The 27,264-nt window shown below is 34.6% G+C and overlaps 2 protein-coding genes across 2 annotated transcripts in view; both read left to right on the top strand.

The window, feature by feature from the left end:
• Nucleotides 1-1,083: 1,083 nt before the first annotated feature.
• LOC105114808 (uncharacterized) overlaps nt 1,084-27,264 on the top strand; it is a 107,126-nt gene continuing 80,945 nt past the window's right edge. The window contains 1 exon segment of the mRNA XM_011011501.1: nt 1,084-2,473. Within this exon segment, the coding sequence (XP_011009803.1) occupies nt 1,120-2,473 (1,354 nt within the window). The 5' untranslated portion in view covers nt 1,084-1,119.
• LOC105114807 (G-type lectin S-receptor-like serine/threonine-protein kinase At1g11330) overlaps nt 15,805-27,264 on the top strand; it is a 63,737-nt gene continuing 52,277 nt past the window's right edge. The window contains exon 1 of the mRNA XM_011011500.1: nt 15,805-16,998. Coding sequence (XP_011009802.1) covers nt 15,984-16,998 — 1,015 coding nt within the window. The 5' untranslated portion in view covers nt 15,805-15,983. The remainder of the gene's footprint in view (nt 16,999-27,264) is intronic.

Raw genomic sequence — 27,264 nt, 5'->3', positions numbered from 1 at the left:
GTCCCCTGAATTTTCAAGGGACGCGCTATTTTCAAAGAAGTCAAAGGTTTTTAGATTTTGATGCAGAGGAAAAAGTCGAAAGATTGCTACACTGAATTCTGAATACAAGCCAAGAAAATTTAATGCTAAGTATTTTTACTGCAAAGTATAGAAAATATTTTTAAAAAAAAAAAACGACTTCCATGAGACAATAAGGGTTCAAAGTAGAAAATGATTGCATATTACGCACAAAAATAAGCTTGAGCTATTGTAAATCAAAGAAACAATGGCTACACTATTAGGCTTCGTTGAGAATTCAAAACCATCAATTAATATTAATTTCCTCAATATAACTTAAACAAGCACTAAACCTTTATTTAAAAGGAAAAAAAATCAACAAGAGAAGAATATACAATTGACATTGTATCACATAGATCTTGGATCAAGATTTACACACGCTTTTTTTTTTAAAAAAAAAAGGATTTTACGTTTTTTCTAGAGGGGAGTAATTTATTTTTCAAATACGTACAGGAGATGTCGTGGCATTACATGATCGTTCAGTCAGAGAAAGATAGTAACGTAACGAAGCAGAAGATGGCTTAGAAAATAGCAGGTAAATGGCTACTGGAAGCTGGCCCGAAACAATCAAGAAAGTTCTGAAAAGAATCCTTCTTTAAGCTATGTCTCTTGAGGAACAGTCGCCTGATTAGTGGTTAATAAATGCCGTGTACTTGCATCCTAATCACCTGGATATATCTTTAGACCGCTCAGGCTCTTCAGGCTATTATGGTATAAATAGCCTCTTTCTTAGAAACTCACCTGCCTTTTAAAATTAGAATGTCAAGAGCTTCTTGATAGCGCCTACCATGGCACGTTTATGTATTGTGATAATGTCCTATAAAAATAAAAATGCTGTCGATCTCACAAGGTAGTTGATGAGGTTCATCCTGATGAAAAATCACTATTTTAGCACAGGGTCAAATTCTCAGAGTAAAACGTAACCCCTGCTTATGCTACAGATGGAAATTTACAGAAAACATAAAAAATTCTGACTTTTAATTGCTAAACTTGGTTTCTATTTGAAAAACAATCTCATGAATGGAATTAAGTAAAAGGACAGGAAGAGAAATATTCCTGTTCATGACATCCTTTTTCTCAAACACTTGGCCATTTGTAAGTCTTCCATTCTCATCAATAACAAGTATGGGATATGGCAACTGTGAAGTTGCAGTATCTCTTCTTCTGTTTCTATCATGTTCCTGTTCATTTTATGGTGATGCAGGAGATACCATCACTCCTTCTCAACCCATCAAAGATCCAGAAGCTATAGTCTCTGCCGGCAATAAGTTCGAACTAGGATTTTTCAGCCCAGTTAATTCAACATATCGATATATCGGAATATGGTATAGTAATATATCAGCAGAAACTCAAGTACTATGGGTGGCCAACAGAAACAACCCAATCAACGATTCTTCTGGGATGATGACAATATCTGAAGATGGAAATCTTGTGGTTTTGAATGGTCAGGGAGGGGTTCTGTGGTCATCAGATGTTTCAAATGGGTTCAATCAATCAACTGCACAGCTTACTGATGATGGAAACCTTGTCTTGAAAGCTGGACAGAGTGGAAACCTTATATGGCAAAGTTTCCTGCATCCTACGGATACTTGCTCACCAAAGATGAGACTTAGTGCTAACGCAAGAACAGGGAACAAGACACTGCTAACGTCCTGGAGAAGCTCATCTGATCCTTCTGTTGGAAACTTCTCTGCTGGTATCAATCCATTAGGAATTCCTGAGTTCTTCATCTGGTACAATGGTCATCCATTTTGGCGTAGCGGTCCATGGGGTGGCCAGAAGTTTATTGGAATACCAGGAATGTCTACTTCTGTCTATCTAAGTGGAGTTACTCTACAAAATGAAGGAGATGGCACTTTCACTCTGAGTTCAACTGAAGACCCAGCTTACCGTTTAATATATGTTTTGACTTCTCATGGAAGGCTTACAGAACAATACTGGGATTATGAGAAGGGAGGTTGGGAGTATACCTGGGAAGCTCCATCAACAGAGTGTGATATTTATGGCAAGTGCGGACCATTTGGAAGCTGCGATGCACAGAATTCACCTATCTGCACATGTTTAAAAGGGTTTGTAGCAAAAAATCAAGATGAATGGAACAAAGGAATCTGGAATAGCGGTTGTGTTAGGATGGCATCGTTGCAGTGTGATAGAATACAGAATGGTAGTGAAGTGGGAAAAGAAGATGGGTTTAAGAAGCTGGAGATAATGAAGGTGCCAACCTTTGCCGATTACTGGCCATATCCGTCCTCCGAACAAGAATGCAAAGATGAGTGCTTGAAGAATTGTTCCTGTGTCGCTTATTCATATTATAGCGGTTTTGGCTGTATGGCATGGACAGGAAGCTTGATTGATATACAGATGTTCTCTGAAGGAGGGACAGATCTTAACATTAGACTGGCGTATACAGAACTTGGTAATAGTTAGAATATTTTCTCATTTTCATTCACCAGTGTTTCGTTTTTCAGGTGTGCATACAAAAATTTCTGTATTTGTATGAGGAAACATTTAAGTTTTTTTCATATTTCCATTACATTTTTGCAAAATAACCATCAGTGCAATTTTTTGGTTGCAGATAGCAAGAGAAACATGAAAATAATCATCAGTTTATCAGTGATTGTGGGAGCCATAGCCTTCTTCATCTGTGTGTTTTTTTCTTTGAAATGGATGGCTACACATAGAGGTAAATGCTACGTCTTATTAGCTTACTGGACTTCTAAACTTTACAATTTTTACAAGTAAAGAAAAACACAATTCACAAATAATAATGATACTTCCACTTGAATTCAGAAAGGAAGTTCATAAGTGAGGAGACCTTATCGTTCAAAACGAGAGAAGCACAAGAAACAGTTTTTGATGGAAACTTGCCCGAAAACGTCAAGGAAGTTAAACTTAAACAGTTTTTGATGGAAACTTGCCAGAAAACGTCAGGGAAGTTAAACTGGAACCACTCTTCAAATTACAAATTCTTGAAACTGCTACAAACAACTTTGACATATCCAAGAAGCTTGGGCAGGGCGGCTTTGGTGCAGTATACAGGGTAATTCTTCTGGAAATAAAGGTGCTTTATAGTTAGTTAGAGCAAATAGGTATTGATCGGTTTGATGTGACATGTTAGGGAAAATTGCCAGATGGGCAGGAAATAGCTGTGAAAAGACTTTCTAGAACATCTGGTCAAGGGCTGGAGGAGTTTATGAATGAAGTCGCGGTGATTTCTAAACTCCAACACAGGAATCTTGTGAGACTTCTTGGTTGCTGTGTTGAAGGAGAAGAGATGATGTTGGTTTATGAGTACCTGCCGAATAAAAGCTTGGATGCATTTCTCTTTGGTTAGAGCAACTGCCCTCTTTTAATTAGCTTCTGCTTTTCTCGACTCATTTTCATTCGCCCTTGTTTTCTCATAATTTTTTCTGCATACAATTTGCTTAGATTCACTCATGAAAGGACAACTACATCGGGAAAGACGCTTCGACATTATCAACGGAATTTGTCGAGGTCTTCTTTACCTTCACAGAGATTCTAGACTAAAAATTATTCATAGAGATCTGAAGCCAAGTAACATCTTATTGGACCATGAGCTGAATCCCAAAATTTCAGACTTCGGAATGGCCAGGATTTTTTGTGGCAATGAAGATCAAGTGAATACTACCAGGGTGGTTGGAACCTAGTAAGTAAATACATACATACATACATACATACATACATACATACATACATATATATATATATATATTTCATTTTCACTCCTATTACAGTTTTGCTATTTTGAGCTCAGAAATCTGTGATCCTCATGCAGTGGCTATATGTCCCCTGAATATTTAATGAAAGGAAGATTTTCAGAGAAATCAGATGTGTTTAGCTTTGGAGTGTTGTTGCTGGAGATCGTAAGCGGAAGAAAGAACTCTAGTTTTTATGACAATGAGCATTCTTTGAGTCTTATAGGATTTGTATGTCTGTCCGCCTCCCTGCCTGAGATATATCTGCGAAGCTCCTTTCAATTTCTGATACTATTAAACTTGCAAACTCTTACTAGGATGGATTTTTATATTTTCAGGCTTGGAAACTGTGGAATGAAGGTGACATTGCAGCTTTGGTCGACCCTGCAATATCAGATCCATGTTTTCAGGTGGAGATATTCCGATGCATACATATTGGTCTGTTGTGTGTGCAAGAATTGGCGAAAGACAGACCGGCAGTGTCTACAATCACTTCCACGCTAAATAGTGAAATTGTGGATCTTCCTCCTCCAAAGAAACCAGCATTTGTTGAAAGGCAGAGTTCCGTGGATACAGAGTCCATTACACAGAACCAAAAGATAAATTCCATTAACAATGTGACGATTTCTGATCTTAACGGCCGATAGAGTTCAGATCAAGTTTACTTTTCTATTAGATATTAATATAGTTTATCATTGTAGAACATCGCATTGCTAAAGACAATGTAATCATCATGAAGCACAAAGATTTCTGACTTTGAAATACTGAACAGTTGTTTTAAAAACAATTTATCAGCTCTTGTTTTTTTTTAAAAAAAATAATATAAGTCAGTTTATCAACAATATAAACAGTTGATATGTTATTTTTATAATGGTTATATAATTATTGAATTTTAAAATATATGAAATAAAGTTTTCTTTACATTTTAGATTTGTAGCCTTAAAGTTTGAGAAATCTTATTTGATTTAATTATTGATAGCGGTAGTTAATAGAATATTATAAGTAAATTTATTTTTTTAAATTTAAACTTACCATTAGAACCATATCTTGAATTACATAAAATTAAGTGAATTAAAACAATAAAATAAATGAGATAATTCAATGTAATTATATAAAGTTTACTATTGTGTATTTGTGATATAGATGCTAAACTATTATGTGATTGAAAGGAAAACCTATAATCAATTTAGAACATGAGATCCAAGGAGATATGTTGGAGACTGGATGGATATATCCTATAATAGATGATTAGCATCATATAAACTTAAAGTCTTCAAATCTCATAAATGGGTTTTAAAAAACGATAAAATATTTATTTTTATTTATTATTTTGTGATTTTTTAATTATTAATTTGATATAGAATGTTGAGTTATAAAAGGTAAAATACTTATTCTAATAGAACAATATTATTCTATATGTAAATAGTTGAATATAATATTTATTTATTACTAGCATGTGTGATAGACCATCATGCATATTTATTATAATGTCATATCTAGTAGAGGTTCTTTTGCTTGGACGTGCAGTGCAAACACTTTTTTTTTCCTCTTTTATTTTTATATTTTATTTTTTAACTTTTAGTACACTAATAGAGTAACATAATTTAAACTATGTTTATATATGTTATTGGTATGCTTAGTTATACCCTTATTATTTACTGACCTTATTCTAACCTAATTTTTCACCCCTTATTTTTGTATATATTACAAAAAAAAACACACACAAAAAATGTTTTTTTCAGTAAATTTAGTCATTTGATTATTTTTATTAAATTTTTATGTATTAAAAAACCATGAAAATCATTAGAAAAATAAAAAAATAAAAAAATAAAGTTGAGAATGAAATTGAACAAATAATCGAGAATCAAAAACAAAAATTGAGTTTGAGAATTTCTTAGGTGGTTTCAATTGAAGATGAAATTGAAAAAATAACTTAAATTGATTTAATTTGAATAAGATTGAAAGAAATTGGAAGTGCAATGATGAGTTTAAAATAAATGATTAAGTTAGGAATCAATTAAGGGCTTAATTGAATAAAAAATTAAAATTAAAAGTTAAATTTGTTAAAATTGTATAATTATAGGGACATGAATTTGCAACAAGAAGTTAAATTTTGGAGGTCCAAATATTCAATTAGGAACAAAATTGAAAAGAAAAATATAATTCTTTTGAAATTAGAGGAATTAAAAAAAACAAAGATGAAAATTTTTTTTAAAAGAAGAAAAAGAAGAAGAAGAAGAAGCTACATTGAAAAAGATCAATTTAAGGATTAATTTGAAGAAACCAGAGATTGAAAGCCCTTAAAAGTCAATAACTGTTATGAAAAGGAGAAAATATTCGGGAGACCGATTGAACTTCATTTCAGTACTTTTTGTTTACAATTAGTTCAATCCAGCCCAATTTAGTCCAATAATTTTATCAAATTAATTCGATTTAGTCCCCAATTAATTCATGAGGCAACCCATCCACTTCAACCTTCCCCTCATAAACCCTCATCCTCCACAGCAGCCTACGCCTCTTCCCACGGGCCCTTTTCCACATAACCTGTAACCGGCCCAAGAAAAACCCACCAAAGTCAACCCATTCCAGCCTTCATCTTCTTCTCCGGACCCAACCCGAGGCCGTAAATCACCATCTTCAACCCCCTTACCATACCAGCCACCATCTCTGACAGTCACCGTCGATCGACCACCATTCTCTACGGGCTTCCTACTTGCCCAATCTCCACCTCTTCACGCTGTTTCTCTCACCACAGACTCGGCCACAATAATAGCAAAGTCTGGAGTCCACTCTCGGTCACCACCAACGACAACCACCTCTCTGCCCCACCAGTAGCAACGACAAGCCCTACACCAGCAGCAAACGGCAGCCCATTATCATCTTTATAGGTTAATGCTCATGTTAAAAATGATTTAGATAATAAGTTTCCTTTTAGACTAATATCAAAATTTTGCAAAAACAAGCTTTTTTCAGAGGAAAAATATTAATTTTTTTAATGAATAACTAAAATAACAATTTTCCTTTGAAAAAGGCAGTTCCATTATATGTCTTGGGATTGACTAGGTTTCAAAGCTAGGACTTCGTTCGAAGAAGGAATTGAACTCCAACTTTCTATTCTATCCCAGACCTATTAACCACTGTCAAGATTCAATTTTTTTTTTTTTTACCAATAATCAAATCGACAAATTTTGAATTTTCAGGGATTGAAGTCAAGTTTTTTTCTCTGATAAAGAGAAAAAAATTAAAAATAAACTAAACAAAATTAGGATAAGTAAGAGCAATAAAAAAGATAATTTTAGAAATCAAATAGTAAAGGTAATATTTTTATAAGAAATGATAAATTAAGGGTGATGTCGTTTTATTTTTAAATATAACTCATTTTTTACTTGAATTTTTGAAATTAATGCTAATTTTTAAAATTCTTAACTCTCTCTAATTATTAGATTATTAGATGATAGACTTCAAATTTTCCTTAATATGTAATCATCCATTTTAATTTAGGGAGGGGGGTTAATGTCCTTCAAGGTGTGACGAAACTAATAAATTGTTCATATTATAACTTAACTTGTTGTTATATATTTATTTATTGAGTTATGAAAAATTCATAATAAAATTTTTCAGAAAGATTTACATACTGGGTTTGTTTGGGATTCAAGAAAGAAAATTGAATTTTGTTGTCATTTGATAAAATCAAGTTTGATTTTTTTAACTTAGATATATTATAATTGAAGAAATTATTATTATTATTCTATATTTTATTAATTTTTATTGTGAAGTTGGAAAATTTGGGAAAATTGAATTTTTATGAAATTAATAAAATTAATATTATTCTATATAAGTTTTATAATCAATGGATGATCATTCTTGAAATTATTGAGATTCATTCAAAGGGTTATACATGTAAAATTATTTTCTAGGTGTTAAGAATTTTATTAATTTTATATTTTCTAGACTGAAAAATATTAGTGTATGTGAAATTAGATATTTATGTGTGAAATATAAAAATAAATAGTTTTATTATAGCTTTTACTTAAAAATATATAAAAAAGATCTCAATTATTATGTACAAATTGACAATGCAGGCAAAACCTTATAAAAAAAAAAGGAAAATGAGGGCTGGCATGGAAAACAAGGGAAAAACCTAGAATAGTTAAATAAGTATCAAACAATTATCTTTTTTTTTAAACTATAATATTAAATTTTCAAATCTGACGCATATTTAACAAATTTTTTCATATGCTTGATTTGTTATATGATATGCATAAATATACAAAATTCCAAGCCAACACTTACACTGTTGATGTCAAGGTATTGAAAAAGTATAAACTAAGTACATCACTGAGAATAATGGGGTAAAGTTTTAAGACTTTTTGGCATACAAAAATTCGATTGCAATTTGAGTTGTAGAATTGAAACAAAGACGCATATAGTTTGATGAGCAAATACACCAATGAATTATCTGATAAAAATTTAAATGAATTTTTTAAAAAAATTTTACTAACTCCTTATTTGTTAGACATTTTACAACTTATTTTTCTTTTGCAGGAACAACATCTTGGGTGCAAGTCTATTTAGATAGAGTTATACGAGGAAACTCATATTTCAAATATGGATAGGGGAAAATAAGTGAAGAAGTTTGTATATAAAATAGCTGTGATGTTTGAAAAACATGAAAAGAAAACACTTTCACCCATCATCCTTGGGATCGTCAGTTATTATTGGAGGCTAGAACAATTGACTATCATGCTAGGAATCAGGTTTATACTGTTTCAACTCTAGGCACACAATAGTTCTAAGCCAGTCGACACTAGAATTTAAAGCAAGGTTTCTAGAACTGGTCGAGGAGCAAGTGACCAAATTAAAATAAGAAATGAAAGGCATATTAGAAGAAGAAAATAGGTAGAATTCAGGAAAAAAAAAATTATGAAACTTGTGGCTTTACATAATCCTGCTCCTCCTTGTGGTCCTAATTTTTGCCTAGGACCCCCACTCCACCTTCACCATCATCTGTGTAATTCACCATCATCTGTGTAATGTACATTTATTATTGTACAATTATTTTTAATGAATATTGAATTTAATAAAATTAATAGTGTTGATTTTATTATGATTTTTTTTGTTTTTTTATATTAACAATTACATAACTAAAAAAATACTAAGCTTCATTAACAATTTTTTTTTGTTCGTGATTCTATTAGAAATATAAGCAATATTTAGTTGTTGGTGGTTGAACAGGTGATATAATATTTCATTGGCAATTTAGTTACCGATGAAATTACTAATTGAAGCTGGTCAATGCATATTTTCTTTGGCACCAGTATTCTGCTAGCACAAATCCGTCAGCAATGTTTACTCATCAAAGGAATATACTGTCAGTGTTTTCTAACTTTCTTGTGGCACGTGTAAGTCACGCGCTTAAATTGGGTTGGTGATGATTTTCTTTCACTGTTAATTTTTTCTTCTGGGGACAATTTGCGTAGATCAATTATGGTTAAACAATTAGATTGGAAAAGACGCTTCTAAATTGTCCAAATAATTTGTCGAGGTCCTGTTTAACCCAAGAGATGGATGGAAGGCTCTCATATGCGGAATATGGATACAGTGTTGGGTGTGGACACAACATGGTTGGTGGCAGCCATGTTAGACATGGCTAAAGTCAATGGTGGTTGCATGGTGGGTGCCTAACCAAAGAAATTGTTGCCCACCATTGTTGGCTAAAGAAGAAACTTGTCTCCCACATCAGCTATAAATAGAGAGTGCCATTGATAGCTGATGTGCACCACGAGATAGAGAGAAACACAGAGAGAGAGCTAAGGGTGAGAGTTGAGTTGAGTTGAGAAGTTTTCTCCTCCTCCTTGTTTTGTTGTTTGTATTGCTTTTGAGCTTGATTAATACAAACCAGTAGCTCCGTGGAGTAGGCAAGTTGCCGAACCACGTAAATTTATGTGTGTTTGAATGTTTGGATCTCCTAACAATTGGTATCAGAGCTTGTTCTTGAAAGTTCTTGAAAAAGAGGGTGTTTGATCCAAACTCAAAAATCAAAGTTCTCAAAACGTGTTTTTGAACATACCACCGTGAAGATCACGACGAGAGGAATCCACTGGTGAAAACCCGGTGAAAATCCGACGTCCTGCATGCCCGCACGAGCCTGCACGCGCCAACACCAGTACTGTCCACGCGCACCGACGCGCCGTACGCGCCTCACGCGTCTTCCTCGCCGTTTCCTGCAACTCGACTCTGCCACGTCAGCATCCACGTCAGCCGTTCGGCACAGTCAGCAGCCAAAGTCACCTGCCACATCAGCCGCTTGACACGGTCACCAGCCACGTCACCAGACACGTCACCACTGCCACGTCATGCGAAGATCTCTGTAGATCTGCCACGTCAGATTGGGTGGACCCCACATTGCCTACGTGTGTGACACGTCATCTCGCCACGTCAGCACAACTGGGTTTTGATCCGGTGTGGCGCAGCGACTATTCCTCCTGCCACGTGGCTTCATCTGCGACGTCCAGTTATCTCAATTTTTTGATTGTTTAAATCGGAGCCATCCGAAGTCCGATTTGGGTGATCTCAGTGTCGTTTCCAGCATTTTTGGCCATTTCGGACACATCTGTAAGGTCAGATTTTTGAGATTCAAATCCGAGAAAGAGTAAAAATGGCTGATGAAATAAAGGCTACAGGAATTGAAAAATTTGATGGAACTGATTTTGGATATTGGAAAATGCAAATTGAAGATTATCTATATGGGAAGAAACTTCATCTTCCTCTGTTGGGGAGCAAGCCAGAAAACATGTTAGAAGAAGATTGGCAAATACTTGATAGACAAGTCTTGGGCATTATCCGGCTATCATTGTCAAGAAGAGTTGCTCATAATGTTACAAAAGAGAAATCCACAGCAAGATTGATGGAAGCCTTGTCTGGGATGTATGAGAAGCCATCAGCAAATAACAAAGTGCACTTGATGAAGAAGCTGTTCAACCTGAAGATGACAGAAAGCACCTCTGTTACACAGTATCTTAATAATTTCAACACCATTACAAATCAATTATCATCCATTGAAATTGAGTTTGATGATGAGATCCAAGCACTTATTTTGCTAGCTTCACTTCCAAGTAGTTGGGAAGGTATGAGAATAGCCGTAAGCAACTCAGCTGGAAAATCCAAATTAAAGTATGATGATATCCGAGACCTGATTTTAGCTGAAGAAGTACGAAGAAAAGACTCGGGTGAAAGCTCAAGTTCAGGTTCAGCTTTCAACATCAACACTCGAGGAAGGAGACAAGACAGAGGCTTATCGAGAGGCAGATCAAAATCCAGGTACAGAAGCAAAAGCAAGTTTGGACCCAGGAAGCAGGTTGAATGTTGGAATTGTGGCAAACCTGGCCATTTTATGAGGAGTTGCACAAAACCAAAGAAACCTGAAGCTGATTCTGCAAACGCCACTACAGACGAGGTACAAGATGCTTTGATTCTTGCTGTACATAGTCCTATTGATGATTGGGTTCTTGATTCTGGAGCTTCATTTCACTGTACACCATACCATGAAATGATGCAAAACTATATTGCTGGAGATCACGGGGTAGTCTATCTGGCCGATGGACAACCATTGGAGATTGTGGGTATAGGAGATGTGCAAATCAAGACAATGAATGGATCTATATGGAACTTGCAAAATGTAAGGCATGTTCCTGGACTAAAGAAGAAGCTGATCTCGGTCGGACAACTTGATGATAGTGGTCATTCAATCCTTTTTTGTGGAGGAATGTGGAAGGTATCAAAGGGAGCAATGGTTTTGGCTCGTGGAAACAAAACTGGCACTCTGTATATGACCACAAGATCAACAGATATAATTGCCTCTACTGAAGCAGAAAATCAGGCACAACTATGGCATTACAGACTCGGCCATATGAGTCAAAAGGGGATGAAGATACTTCAGTCAAAGGGAAAGCTGCCAGAATTAAAAAATGTTGATCTAGACATTTGTGAAAGCTGTGTTCTCGGAAAATAGAAGAAGCTCAGTTTCTTAAAGGTTGGCAGGACCTTAAGACCAAGAAAACTAGAACTGGTGCACACAGATTTATGGGGACCAGCTCCAGTAGCATCTCTTGGCGGTTCTCGGTACTATATCACTTTTATTGATGACTTTAGCAGAAAGGTATGGGTCTACTTTCTGAAAAATAAATCTGATGTGGTTGACACATTCAAGAAATGGAAGGCTATGGTTGAGACTGAATCAGGTTTGAAGCTGAAATGCTTACGATCTGATAATGGAGGAGAATACATTGATGGAGGTTTCAAGGAGTATTGCGCTGTCAACGGTATCAGAATGGAAAAGACAGTTCCAGGCACACCACAACAGAATGGTATTGCTGAACGGATGAACCGGACCATCAATGAACGAGCTAGAAGCATGAGGTTGCATTCTGGGCTACCTCAAACATTCTGGGCTGATGCAGTTCATACTGCAGTTTACTTGATCAACCGTGGACCATCAGTACCTTTGGAGTTCAAACTGCCCGAGGAAGTCTGGAGAGGAAAAGAAGTACAGCTTGCTCACCTAAAAGTCTTTGGGTGTGTTTCCTATGTGCATGTAGACTCTGATGCTCGCAACAAGCTGGATGCCAAATCAAAGAAATGTTTCTTTATTGGCTATGGAGATGAAGAATTTGGATTTCGGTTCTGGGATGATCAAAACAGGAAGATTATCAGAAGCAGGAACATGATCTTCAACGAGAAAGTTTTGTACAAAGACAAATCAAGTACAGAACTAGAGATAATTGATTCAGATACGAGTCCACAGAAATCTGAATTCATACAATTAGAAGGGCTTCCTGATGTTACCACTCAAGAGTTCATACAAGACAGTTCAAGCATTTCAGTACCCACCACTTCTACACAAGATAGTGCAGAGCCAAGTGAACCAGCTGTTCGCAGGTCTTCAAGGACTATAAAGCCTCCACAACGGTTCACACTTCTACTGAATTATATCTTGCTGACCGATGGTGGTGAACCATTAAATTATGAAGAATCCTTACAAGATGGAAACTCGAGCAAGTGGGAGTTAGCCATGAAGGACGAGATGGAGTCATTGCTGAAGAACAAGACTTGGGAGTTAACCAAACTGCCTGAAGGAAAGAAGGCCTTGCAAAACAAGTGGGTCTACAGAGTAAAGACCGAGCATGACGGAAGCAAACGGTTCAAAGCAAGACTTGTTGTAAAAGGGTTTCAGCAAAAGAAGGGGATCAACTATTCTGAGATATTTTCTCCAGTTGTGAAGCTTACAACGATCAGAGTTGTTCTGGGGATAGTAGCTGCAGAAAATTTACATCTTGAACAATTAGATGTAAAAACAGCATTTCTTCATGGAGAATTGGAGGAAGAAATTTACATGCAACAACCAGAGGGGTTTGCAATACCAGGAAAGGAGAGTCAAGTTTGCAAACTAAAGAAGAGCCTATATGGTTTGAAGCAAGCTCCAAGACAGTGGTACAAGAAGTTTGATAACTTCATGTGTAATACGGGATACACAAAATGTCAGGCTGATCATTGTTGCTATGTCAAACATTTTGACAACTCCTATATCATTCTACTGCTATATGTGGATGATATGTTAATTGCAGGTTCCAGCATGGAAGAGATTGACAAGCTAAAGCAACAGTTGTCAAAACAGTTTGAAATGAAGGATCTGGGAGCTGCTAAACAAATACTTGGCATGAGAATCATCAGAGACAAAGACAAAGGCATACTAAAGCTTTCACAGGCAGAGTATGTCAAGAAGGTTCTTAGCAGGTTTAGTATGGATAATGCTAAGCCAGTATGTACACCTCTGGGGAATCATTTCAAGCTCAGTAAAGACCAGTCACCAAAAACTGAGCTAGAACGTGGATACATGGACCAGATTCCATACGCCTCAGCTATCGGCTCTTTGATGTATGCCATGGTCTGTACTAGACCAGATATTGCCCATGTAGTGGGAGTTGTAAGCCGATATATGAGCAATCCTGGAAAGCAGCATTGGGAGGCAGTGAAATGGATCATGAGGTACTTAAAAGGCTCATCGGAGACATGTCTTATTTTCATAGCTGGCGGTTTGAAACTTGAAGGCTTTGTAGATGCTGATCTAGCAGGAGATGTTGATAGCAGAAAGAGTACTACAGGTTATATATACACTCTAGGAGGCACTGCTGTTTCTTGGAGTTCTACCTTGCAAAAGATAGTTGCTCTTTCAACGACAGAAGCTGAATATGTTGCAGTTTCAGAGTCCGCAAAAGAGATAGTATGGCTACAGAGTTTCCTGCAAGAATTGGGCAAAATGCATGGAAAGGGTACTTTGTATAGTGACAGTCAGAGTGCAATTTTCCTTGCCAAGAATCCAGCATTTCACTCCAGAACAAAGCACATACAGATCAAATATCACTTCATCCGGCAACTGCTCGACGATGAACAACTGTTACTTGAAAAGATCTGTGGAAGCAAGAATCCAGCTGACATGTTAACCAAAGGAGTCACACTTGATAAACTGAAGCTGTGTAAAGCTTCAGTTGGTTTTAAAGATTAAAAGACAGATCTAGCGCCATTTGTGTCCAAGTGGGAGATTGTTGGGTGTGGACACAACATGGTTGGTGGCAGCCATGTTAGACATGGCTAAAGTCAATGGTGGTTGCATGGTGGGTGCCTAACCAAAGAAATTGTTGCCCACCATTGTTGGCTAAAGAAGAAACTTGTCTCCCACATCAGCTATAAATAGAGAGTGCCATTGATAGCTGATGTGCACCACGAGATAGAGAGAAACACAGAGAGAGAGCTAAGGGTGAGAGTTGAGTTGAGTTGAGAAGTTTTCTCCTCCTCCTTGTTTTGTTGTTTGTATTGCTTTTGAGCTTGATTAATACAAACCAGTAGCTCCGTGAAGTAGGCAAGTTGCCGAACCACGTAAACTTATGTGTGTTTGAATGTTTGGATCTCCTAACACTGTTTACCTTCATAGAGATTCTAGACTAAAGAATTATTCATAGGGATATGAAGCCTGCAAATAACCATCTTGTTGGATGGCCGGATGAATCTAAAAATTTCAGACATCGGAATGGTCAAGATCTTTGGTGGCAGAGAAGATCAAGTGAATGCTACTAGGGTTGCAAGTAGACTTTTCTTTCCAATTTTTTACTGTATTCAAGCATCAATGGTTCGAGCTGAAAAGCTGTGGATCTTATGCTGTGGTTTATGTCTCCCCTGAATTTTTAAGGGAAGCCCTATTTTCAAAGAAGTCAAAGGTTTTTAGCTTTTGACGCAGGAAAAAAGTCAAAAGATTGCTTTACAGTAATTGGCTGAAATCTGAAGTCCTCGTTATCAATGTGATGATACAGCAACGTCTTTAGACCGGTCAGGCTCTTCAGACTTCTTAGAAACTTACCTGCCTTTATCAGTTGATGGTTTAGAGTATAAATTTAAGCATCGCCCACATGAATATTGCAGGCAAATTCAAAATAGACCAAGTAAGAATAAATCTACTTTAAAATAAGAATGTCAAGATCTTCTTGATAGCGCCTAACAGGAACATGTCAATCGTGGTGAGGCAAGTGTATGTTTTGTGATAATATCCTATAAAAATAAAAACTCTATCGATCTCGCAAGCTAGTCGACCAGGTTCATCCTGATGAAATATCACTGTTTTAGCACGAGAGGGTCAAAATCTCAAAGTAAAACATAACCCTGCTTATGTAATATAACAGTTTGGTTAAACAGTCTTTATAGATGGAAATTTACAGAAAACATTAGAATTTCTGACTTAACAATTGCTAAACTTAGTTTATATTTGAAAAATAACTTTAGGTTGGAATTGAAAGGACAGGAAGCGAAATATTCTTCTTCGTGGCATTCTTTCTCTGAACAGTCAATAAGCCATTTGTAAATCTTCCATTCTCATCAATAACAAGTATGGGACTTGGCAACTGCGAAGTTGCAGTAGCTCTTCTTCTGTTTCTATCATGTTCCTGTCTAGTTTATGGTGATGCGGGAGACACCATAACTGCTTCTCAACCAATCAAAGATCCAGAAGCTATAGTCTCTGCCGGCAATAGGTTCAAACTGGGATTTTTCAGCCCAGTTAATTCAACATATCGATATGTAGGAATATGGTATAGTAATTTATCAGTAGCAACTCCAGTACTATGGGTGGCCAACAGAAACAACCCAATCAACGATTCTTCTGGGATGCTGACAATATCTGAAGATGGAAATCTTGTGGTTTTGAATGGTCAGGGAGAGGTTCTGTGGTCATCAAATGTTTCAATTGGGTTCAATCAGTCAACTGCGCAGCTTACTGATGATGGAAACCTTGTCTTGAAAGCTGGACCGAATGGAAACCATGTATGGCAAAGTTTCCAGCAGCCTACGGATACCTACTTACCAAAGATGAGATTTAGTGCTAACGCAAGAACTGGGAACAAGACACTGCTAATGTCATGGAGAAGCTCATCTGATCCTTCTGTTGGAAACTTCTCTGCTGGTATCAATCCATTAGGAATTCCTGAGCTCTTCATGTGGTACAATGGTCATCCATTTTGGCGTAGTGGTCCATGGTGTGGTCAGAATTTTATTGGAATACCAGGAATGTATACTTCTGTGTATCTAAGGGGATTTACTCTGCAAGATGACGGAGATGGCACTTTCACTCTGAGTTCAATTCAAGACCCAGCTTACCGTTTAACCCATGTTTTGACTTCTCATGGAAAATTTAGAGAACAATACTGGGATTATGGGAAGCAAGTTTGGGAGTGTAACTTGGAAGTTCCATCAATTGAGTGTGATATTTATGGCAAGTGCGGGCCATTTGGAAGCTGCGATGCACAGAATTCACCTATCTGCACATGTTTAAAAGGGTTTGTTCCAAAAAAACAAGATGAATGGAAGAAAGGAATTTGGACTAGCGGTTGTGTTAGGATGACATCGTTGCGGTGTGATAGAATACAGAATGGTAGTGAAGTGGGAAAACAAGATGGCTTTATGAAGCTAGAGATGATGAAGGTGCCAACCTTTGCCGATTACAGGCCATATCTGTACTCCGTTCAAGAATGCAAAGATGAGTGCTTGAAGAATTGTTCCTGTGTCGCTTATTCATATTATAAAGATTTTGGGTGTATGGCATGGACAGGAAACTTGATTGATATACAAAAGTTCTCTGAAGGAGGGACAGATCTCAACATTCGCCTGGCGTATACAGAACTTGGTAATTATTATAATATTTTCAGATTTTCATTCACTAGTGTTTCGTTTATCAGGTGTGCATAACTCGTGTAGATACATGAAGTGTTGTATCATTATGAGAAAATATTGATAATTTTTTTTTCATATTTCCATTGCATTTTTGCAAAATAACCGTCAGTACAATTTTTTAGATGCAGGTAACAAGAGAAACATGAAAGTAATCATCAGTATGTCAGTGATTGTAGGAGCCATTGCCATCTTCATCTGTGCGTTTTTTTCTTGGAAATGGATGGCTACACATAGAGGTAATATGCTACGTCTTATTAGCTTACTGGACTTCTGAACTTTACAATTTTTACAAGTAAAGAAAAACACAATTCACAAATAATAACGATACTTCCACTTGAATTCAGAAAGGACGTTGACATGTGAGGAGACCTTATCGTTCAAAACAAGAGAAGCACAAGAAACAGTTTTTGATGGAAACTTGCCCGAAAACGTCAGGGAAGTTAAACTGAGAAACAGTTTTTGATGGAAACTTGCCAGAAAACGTCAGGGAAGTTAAACTGGAACCACTCTTCAAATTACAAATTCTTGAAACTGCTACAAACAACTTTGACATATCCAAGAAGCTTGGGCAGGGCGGCTTTGGTGCAGTATACAGGGTAATTCTTCTGGAAATAAAGGTGCTTTATAGTTAGTTAGAGCAAATAGGTATTGATCGGTTTGATGTGACATGTTAGGGAAAATTGCCAGATGGGCAGGAAATAGCTGTGAAAAGACTTTCTAGAACATCTGGTCAAGGGCTGGAGGAGTTTATGAATGAAGTCGCGGTGATTTCTAAACTCCAACACAGGAATCTTGTGAGACTTCTTGGTTGCTGTGTTGAAGGAGAAGAGATGATGTTGGTTTATGAGTACATGCCGAATAAAAGCTTGGATGCATTTCTCTTTGGTTAGGGCTACAGCTCTTTTTTGTTTAGCTACTACTTTTCTTGACTCATTTTCATTTTCACGGATCATTAGTTTCGAGCAGGAGAAGCAGATTGCTACTTTTCTTGACTCATTTTCTTTTGACCTTGTTTTCTCATGATTTTTTCTGGATACAATTTGTTTAGATTCACTCAGGAAAGGACAATTAGATTGGAATAGACGCTTCAACATTATTAATGGAATTTGTCGAGGTCTTCTTTACCTTCACAGAGATTCTAGACTAAGAATTATTCATAGAGATCTGAAGCCAAGTAACATCTTATTGGACCACGAGCTGAATCCAAAAATTTCAGACTTCGGAATAGCCAGGATTTCTGGCGGCAATGAAGTGAATACTACCAGGGTTGTTGGAACCTTGTAACTAGTGTTTTTCTTCTTCTTCTTCTTCTTTTTTTTTTTTCCATTTTCACTCCTATTACTGTTTCTCTAATTTGATCTCAGAAAACTGTTGTGCTTATGCAGTGGCTTTATGTCCCCTGAATATTTAATGGAAGGAAGATTTTCAGAGAAATCAGATGTGTTTAGCTTTGGAGTGTTGTTGCTGGAGATTGTGAGCGGAAGAAAGAACGCTCATTTTTATAGCGATGAGCATGCTCTGAGTCTTATAGGATTTGTATGTTTGTCCGCCTCCCTGCCTGAGATATATCTGCAAAGCTCCTTTCAATTGCTGATACTATTAAACTTGCAAACTCTTACTTGGATGGATTTTTATATTTTCAGGCTTGGAAACTGTGGAATGAAAGTGACATTGCAGCTTTGGTCGATCCTGCAATATCAAATCCATGTTTTCTGGTAGAGATATTCCGATGCATACATATTGGTCTGTTGTGTGTGCAGGAATTGGCAAAAGATAGACCGGCCGTGTCAACTATCATTTCCATGCTAAATAGTGAAATTGTGGATCTTCCTACTCCAAAGAAACCAGCATTTGTTGAAAGGCAGACTTCCTTGGGTACAGAGGCCATTACTCAGAGCCAAAAGATAAATTCCATTAACAATGTGACAATTTCTGATCTTAAAGGCCGATAGGTCTCAGAACATGTTTACTTTTCTGTTTGATCATTGTTTAATGTTATCAGGCTGTCAGTTTTGTGGTATTTTTATTGTACTGTCCTCTTTACATAATTGCTCTTACTTTCAAAGCAATCTAATATTTTATCCTAGTCTATGATATCAATAATCTAATATGTTCGAGGGCTTCTTTCACATAAAAGGTTTTAAGGGTGTCGTCCAGTTTTAGAGTGCTCGGAGTAGAAATATTGAAGTCTCTAGGGACTCTAATTTAGCTCAAGTAATTAAAGTTCTAACGTATCTTGGCTACCTCCCTTTATGTTTCTTAAATCCGTGAAGGATGATATTGGAATTGTAAAATAATATATTTTTAAACTGGGATTTTTCAGCCCCGTTAATTCCTCAAAACGCTGTGTTGGAATATGGTACAGCAATGTTTCTGCAACAAAATCACGGGCTACATAGTATATAAATGATTAGAGTCTGAAATTAATGTTGAGATAAAAGCTAAAGATAGTTAGAAAAAAAGTCAAATTTCCGAAATAGGAGTAATGAAAGGCGGTTAAAAATAAGTATGTGCCTCTACGTAAGCTTTGTGATTTGAGGTAATCGGGTACCTGAATCAAAATCCGTGGCCCTCTGAAGGACCAGTGCGCGTTTGCCATTTCAAGCCATCTTTTAGTGTCACTTTTTGGTATCGTAGCTCGAATCTCAGATTCATAATGAATATATAAATAAAAAAAATTATTAAAATTTTATATTTATATAAATCTAAATTTATATACAAATTTATATTTTAAATAACTAAATTAGAGTTCAAGGTAGCTCTAATAACAAAATAAATTTTATAATATAATTTAATTGTCTTAATATAAGAATTAAATACAATTTTATAGTTGTAGAAAACTAACTAAATATAAGAACAAATATAAATTTCAATAAAATAGCAGGTCCTGAAGGTCCAACAAAATAAACCACTAGAAAGCTATAAGCCTGAAAGGATAAATAATGAGAGGGTGAGTTCAACAACTCAATGAGTATATAACTTCAATATACATATACGAGGTAATACAATAATGAGAAATATATATACAAGTATGGTTTTAGGTTCTTATAGGAAGTTTTCTCAAATAGTTCATAACAAGAATATTATAAGGTAAAACTCGTCAGAAAATCAAAATTCAATGAACATAAGACTTTGTACTATGGGATGATCAGTCCACACAAGTTGGTGACTCTCCTAGCAACTAAGGTTCAGATACGATATGCACAAAGACTAACACTACCCTATTAGCATGGATATTTTGACTGACACACCATAGGTTCATAATCATAATCATAATCAAATAGACATATTCATATTTCAAGACTCAACTCATGATATCAATCAAATGAAAAGCTATCAATTCAAAAGTCAATTCAAAATATATACTAGTTTATATCAAGAATTCAGGTTCAATAATTGATCATGTTTTATTGTAATAAGGATAATAATCAACATATATATATATATATATATATATATATATATTATCAAGAAGTATAATCTAAATCAAATATTTATAATATTTCTCATGCATATGAAAAATTATTCACTCACCTGACTCAAAAGTAAATAGCACTCAAAAGCAGATACCGAAGGAAATTCTACTAGTGTTCCACCATATATATATATATTATCAAGAAGTATAATCCAAATCAAATATTTATAATATTTCTCATGCATATGAAAAATTATTCACTCACTTGACTCAAAAGTAAATAGCACTCAAAAGTAGATACTAAAGGAAATTCTACTAGTGTTCCACCGATAGAATATCAAGATTATCTGAATATAAAGGAGATATATTTAAGAATGACTTAAAAAAACATATAACCTATTTAATACACTTATCTAAGGGTATATTCCATAAAACTATATGCTTTTAGAGTTATTTTCCGAAAAACCTAAAATTAAACAGTTTTCCCGAAATCTAATCCATAATAAAACAAATAATAAAATTGGTAATAATTCACTAAATAACCCTTAATTATTCATCAAACCAATATGAAAACGCTAATATTACAACTAGAGACCAATTTGGAATTTATCATATTTTTAAGGGTCAAATTATAACTTTTGTTAAATGGGAGGACCAAATTAAAAGTGTTAAAAATTCATAACTATACTAGAATTCTACCCATAATTAATTTTTATCCTGTCCAGAATCTCAGAATATGCTCCAAGGACTAATGTGTAATTTTCTTAAAGTTTGGGAACTAACTGTAATTTTCACAACTTAAGGGACCAAACCAAAATTTTATCATCTTCAACCTCAAACCCAGAATTTTCACGGAAAACCTATTGTTATTTCAAGATTCCCAACTCAAAATTCACCATTTACACAAATCAAAACTTAAAATAATCATTTTTACCTATAAATTTTCATAATTAACTAAACAATCCATTACCCACAATAGTCAACCTATAACATTCAAATTAATTCATCAATCAACCCAAAACACAATCTTTAAAACCCTAACATTCAGCAAAACTGAAACTTAAAGCTTATAGAAGACACATTTATATATAATCTTACCTTTATACTTATTTCCTCCAACTCTCTTATATTTCCCTTATCTTTCCTTCTTTTCTCTTCCTTTTCATCCCCTTCTCTTCTCTTCTCATGTTAGTTTTTTCACTCTTAATTTCAAATATTTTTTTTCTATTTACACTTGTTATGTTTATTCAATTACCACATTATCTCTCATTTATTTATACCCACTCTTTAAGCCTTCAAAGGCTTATTATATTTTTCTATTTTTAATTCAAAACATCACATTTGGGCTTTTATCTATCAATTTTATCCATAAACTCATCAAATGAACATCTCCTATTAGTTACTTGCAAAGAACTCGTCCTTGTATCAATATTATGATACAATGACTTATTAGTTGGGTAGTACTAGTTGGACTAAATGAATTGATTGATTTGTTGAGTTGGTAAAATACTTTTCCTTATCAATTTAGGTTTTTCTTTCATTAGCGAAATCCTTTAATTGTTTTGGATTTTATGCCTATAAATAGGCTTGTAATCAAAACATGAGAGAAGCATATAGAAAAGCTTACAGAGTGTATTTTTGAGAAAACACTACACGCAAAAACATCTTCACTCTCAAATTTTTTTGTTCTTTATTTTTACTTTTTAAGGTTATCTCCTACCAACCTAAAGTTTCTTCCAACAAGTGGTATTAAAGCTTCTTCTTTTTTTAACATGACTAATATAAACTTTTTCACTTCAATGTACTCATTTGACAAATTATAAAATTTGGTATATTCATATGAAAGTGGGAGGCCATGCAAAAGGCGTGGAGGAAGGATCAGAAAGCACTTACAATCATTCACTAATGTCTAGATGATTTCACTTTTGAGATAGCAGCTAATGCAACCACTACTAAGTAAGTATGAGAAGTTTTGCAATAATCAAACTAAGGAGTTGACAATTTCAGAAAGGTACGCTTATAAAAGTTACTAGGTGACTTTGAAAAGCTATATATGCTTGAATGAGAGAGTATTTTAGATTACTTTACTAGAGTTTTAACCATATACAATCAAATAAAGAGATATGGGGAGAAGATGAAGCAAACATGTGTGGTAAAAAAGATTCTATGCTTGCTGCAAAAAAAAGTTCCACTATATGGTGGTTGTGATAGAGCAGTTATATAATATAAATTTTATTACAATTCAAATACTCATGAGAAAACTACAAGCTCATGAAGAAAGTATAATGAAGAAAGTATAAACCCTGGTTGAAAATTAGGTAAAAAAGCAATCTAAGTGCTTATATAATAGATTAAATAAAAGTGCCAAATAAGTATTAGAACAAACCAAGTACAAATAAAATAAAAAAATATATTTGAAAAATAAAAAAATAAAGAAATGTGAATAAAATATTATTGGAAGTGAATTATAAAGAAATAAAATTATCAATATGTAACTAAATAAAATTCAAATTCACCCGGGTAAAAATTTTATATTGACAAATGTCGGGATCTAGGAATTTTATCCTAGGAACATGAAATTTACTATTTGGAAAATATAGAGAATTTTGTAAAAGTTAGTGTGTGTGCGCGCGCGCATGCTCGTGCTCTGGAAAGAAGAAAAAAAGAGAGGAGAAACTACTATTTACATGTGAGAGAGATGGAATTGTAAATGAAACATAAAATCTTAAGAGAAGATCTTGAGGGAACATTAACCAAGCTTAGTGAGCATTAATTGGAAGAAAGAAAAATCAAGTAAAGGTGAGTAGAAAAGAAGAGAGAAAGTTCAGCCAAGATTAAAGAAAAGGAGGAGTTAGAAGCTTGATTTGGGAAGTGTTTAGACTCTTGATTTGATTTTAATAGCTTTGTCATAACTCAATTTTGGCCATTGGGCTTTTAATTTAATTTTTACAGGGTTTAAAATGAAAAATTAAAAGATCAGAGATTTATTTCGATAAAAAGTGTGATTTGTCAACTTCTGCAAAAATTAAGGATTACAATGTCCCTTTGTCATTATAGCCTTATCCTCAAAATAATCCTTATCTTCTTCAAGATAATCCTTACCTTTTTCAAGATAATCCTTAACTACTTCAAGATAATCCTTACCTTGTTCAAGATAATTCTTAAGATAATGATAGTTGTCTGCTTTTGAATTTGATTCTAATTTGAATTTCAAAAAAGAAAATGAGTTTAATTAAAACTTGATTTTTCACACATAAAGGGACTCTGACACTATAAATACAGATGTCAAGGGTAAAGAAAAAGGGGGAAAAAGAAAGACGAAAACAGAGAAGAAAATAAAAAGGGCATAAAAAAGAGAGCAAATAGGAGAGAAAAAAAACAACAACGAGGAGACCCCAGCTTCACCTTCATCGTTAGAGTTAAAAAAGGGCAGAACTGAGAGGGAGAAACACAAGCACAAGAACATCGAATAAAGAAGAAACCCAGGCAGTGAGAACCATAGAAAACTGAGAGGTAGAGCGCGAACCGAAACAAGGGAGGCCAGGAAAGAAGAGAAAAACCAGAGAATAAGGACCCGAAAACCAAAGAATAAAAACAAAAGCATTGACCAGAGGACGCCTTCGCCATCGTCTTCTTCATCAAGCTTCAGCACCAAAGAAACAGAGGAGGCCACGAGTGGAGAACCAAGAGAGAGATAGAGAGAGAGAGAGCAGGAGAGAAGAGGATTGGAAACAGAAGACGAAGGGAACAAAATCGGAGGAAGGAAGCACGACCCGAAGTCCTCCAACGCCGCGTCTCTGCTTCCCTGCGCCCAGGTAAGCCATTCTTGCTCCTTTCGTTTTCGTTAATTCACTAAAATGAGGAGCAGTGCACTGGCGAAGGTAATTAATTACCTTCGCCCAGTGCATGCACGCGTGGACACTCCACGCGTGCCTCCTGCTGGCTGAAGCCCAGCCAGGCTAGCTGGGCTAAGCCCAGCCATATGGGCTAAGCTGGGCCCAGCCAAAAAATAAGATACATGCTGGGCTGGGCCCAACCCAGCCCGAAAATAGAAAAAATAAAAATAAAAAAATAAAAAATAAAAAAGTAAAAAATAAAATATTTCAAAGTGCAAAAATAAAAAAAATAAAAAAATATAGGCATGAATAAAAAATAATGTAAATTTATTGGTTTATTCATTGACGCCAGAGTCAGGAATAAAAATACCGGTTTAAATTTATATTATTTTTTATTCGTTATTTTATTTTATTTAGCTAGAAAAAAATAAAAAAAATATGTACATGCATAAGTTTATTTTTTTTTTTCATTTGTTCACTGACGCCAGAGTCGAGAATAAAAATAACTGATTTAAATTTATTTTATTTTTTATGTGATGCGTAAAAATAAATTTATTTGATTTGTTTATTCACTGATGCCAGAGTCAAGAATAAAAAAATAACTGATTTAAATTTATTTTATTTTTTGTGTGATGTGTAAAAAATAAATTTATTTGATTTGTTTATTCACTGACGCTAAAGTCAGGAATAAAAAAAATATATGATTTAAATTTATTTTATTTTTTGTGTGATGCATAAAAATAAATTTATTTGATTTGTTTATTCACTGACGCCAGAGTCAGGAATAAAAAAATAACTGATTTAAATTTATTTTGTTTTTATAGCTACGTGATATTTACCAACGCCAGAGTTGGAAATATTTGTAGTTAAATATTCACTGACGCCAGAGTTAGGAATATTACACGCAAAATCACCATAGCATAAACCAACAAAACATTAGCAATTATTGACAAAGTCAGCAATGCAGCCTGCCTTAGGCAGGATGCTAAAAGGGGTGATAATATCTTTCCTTTTACGTAATCAGTCTCGAACCATAGAATCTTTGTTGACCAGTTAGGGTTCCTAGTAACCCTAATACTAGGTGGCGACTCCTTAAACAAAGATCATTCACCATCAAAGAACTGGATGTCAGAAATCCATTCTTTCCATCCTATTAAAATTTTTAAGGCCGTCGCGATGTCGGGTGCGACAGAATGCCGTCGCGATGTCGAGTGCGACAAGCTTAAAATCCTTAATTGATTGAATTTTTTAAATTGAAAAGTTAGGGTTCTTGAATAAATTTAGGGGAAATAAAAACTTATTATAATTTTTCATGAGAAATAATGTGAAAATTAGAGTAAAGTGATTAAATTATTGTAAATGAAGTAAAATTTTTTATAATTAAATAGAGCCAGAGGCCGGCCAATAATAGGAGATTTTAGGAGATTTAATTGTGAATAAATATTGTTAAGTGTTAAAATCATAAGCATGGAGTTGCATTAGAATTGGGTTACTGAAGAAATGATTAATTAGATAATGAAAGAAAATAAAATCAAATAAAATTCTTCCCTCCATCTATTAAATAGTTTTGGCCTTGAGGAGAAAACTTAAAGGAGTCTTTCAATCTTGTTTCATGGTATAATGTAAATGTTATATACTCCAAGATATGAATTGATGAATAATGTAGTAAGTAGAACTATTTTTTAATATCTCTCTACAACTTTTTAAATTTCATGGAGCACCTGTGTTGATTCTTGAGATTATATGAAATATTACTACCATGAAAATCGAAGAAGGGATTGATGTCTTAATAAGGAATATAATTGAATTGTTGGTTCCTATTAAATTGTATATGTAATTGGGTCATAAGATGTTAAAAATTCCTGAGAGATGTTAAATTGGTGGCTAAAATCTTGAATTTACTACGATTGTTATAAAAGGTCAGATTAATTAGACAATAATAGTTTGAAGTTTAGATAGTAATGGTTTAAAACTTAGATAGTGACAGTTAGATAGTAACAGTTCAAGATTTAGATAGTAACGGTTCAAGACTTAGACAATAACAATTCAAATTCTGGTAGACTTTCATATGAATACTATATATATACAAAAGAAAAATATAAAAGGGGTCTGAAAGGAAATAAATGTTGAAATACCGTTAACAAAACTGAGTCATGCGGACACTTGCATGTTGATATACTAACTCTAAAAATATACTTAATATGTGTATGTATGTTATGATAAGAAAATGGACATGTATAAAAAGTATCACATGTGTCATGAATGAATATACATTCTCTATAATATCTCGCTTGAAAGAATCATGACCAAAAACTTCTTTGTGATTTAGGAGGAGTGACCAAGATTAGATCTTTTGTTGGAGGAGGACACAAGACTGGCAGAGTAGGTGCATGGCTTTCCCTGCCCTTTACACTTATGCAATTTAAAGTCTTCTTGATGAATGCAACTACAATAATGTTATGTTTAATATAAATAAAGTCTAGTATATTTATAAGATTAGCTTCAGCTAATGGCATCCGTAATAGGATTGCTGGGAAATAAATTATAAGATTAACTTTGACTATTGGCATCCATAATAGAATTTCCATTAAATAAATTATAAGATTAGCTTCGACTAATGATGTCCGTGTTGGGATGCTTGGAAATGATTGATAGGACTTGATTTGTAACAGGTATCCATGTTTGAATGACCTAGAAAAATTGATAAGTATAATTGCCTAAAAATATCCAGGTCAAACTATACAAAGTCATCTAGCTCATACAAGAAAATAAGAGTATTCAAATTAACGATATGCAAATGAGGTCTAATTGGGTTTTAATTGATTTACAAGCAAATTATAAGTTGATTGTTAGAATTTCTATATGATCGATGAAAATTTTATACTTCAATTATATATATTACATGATCATTTATATTTCTTTTGTCAACATAATGGTATGTTTATGAAGTTGTTTATGTAACATGTCC

Source organism: Populus euphratica, unplaced genomic scaffold (genome assembly GCF_000495115.2).
Source record: "Populus euphratica unplaced genomic scaffold, PopEup_1.0 scaffold581.1, whole genome shotgun sequence".
NCBI classification, from domain to species: Eukaryota; Viridiplantae; Streptophyta; class Magnoliopsida; order Malpighiales; family Salicaceae; genus Populus; species Populus euphratica.
The sequence above is the reverse complement of the archived record's forward strand: the minus strand, read 5'-3'. Positions and strand labels throughout refer to the sequence as shown.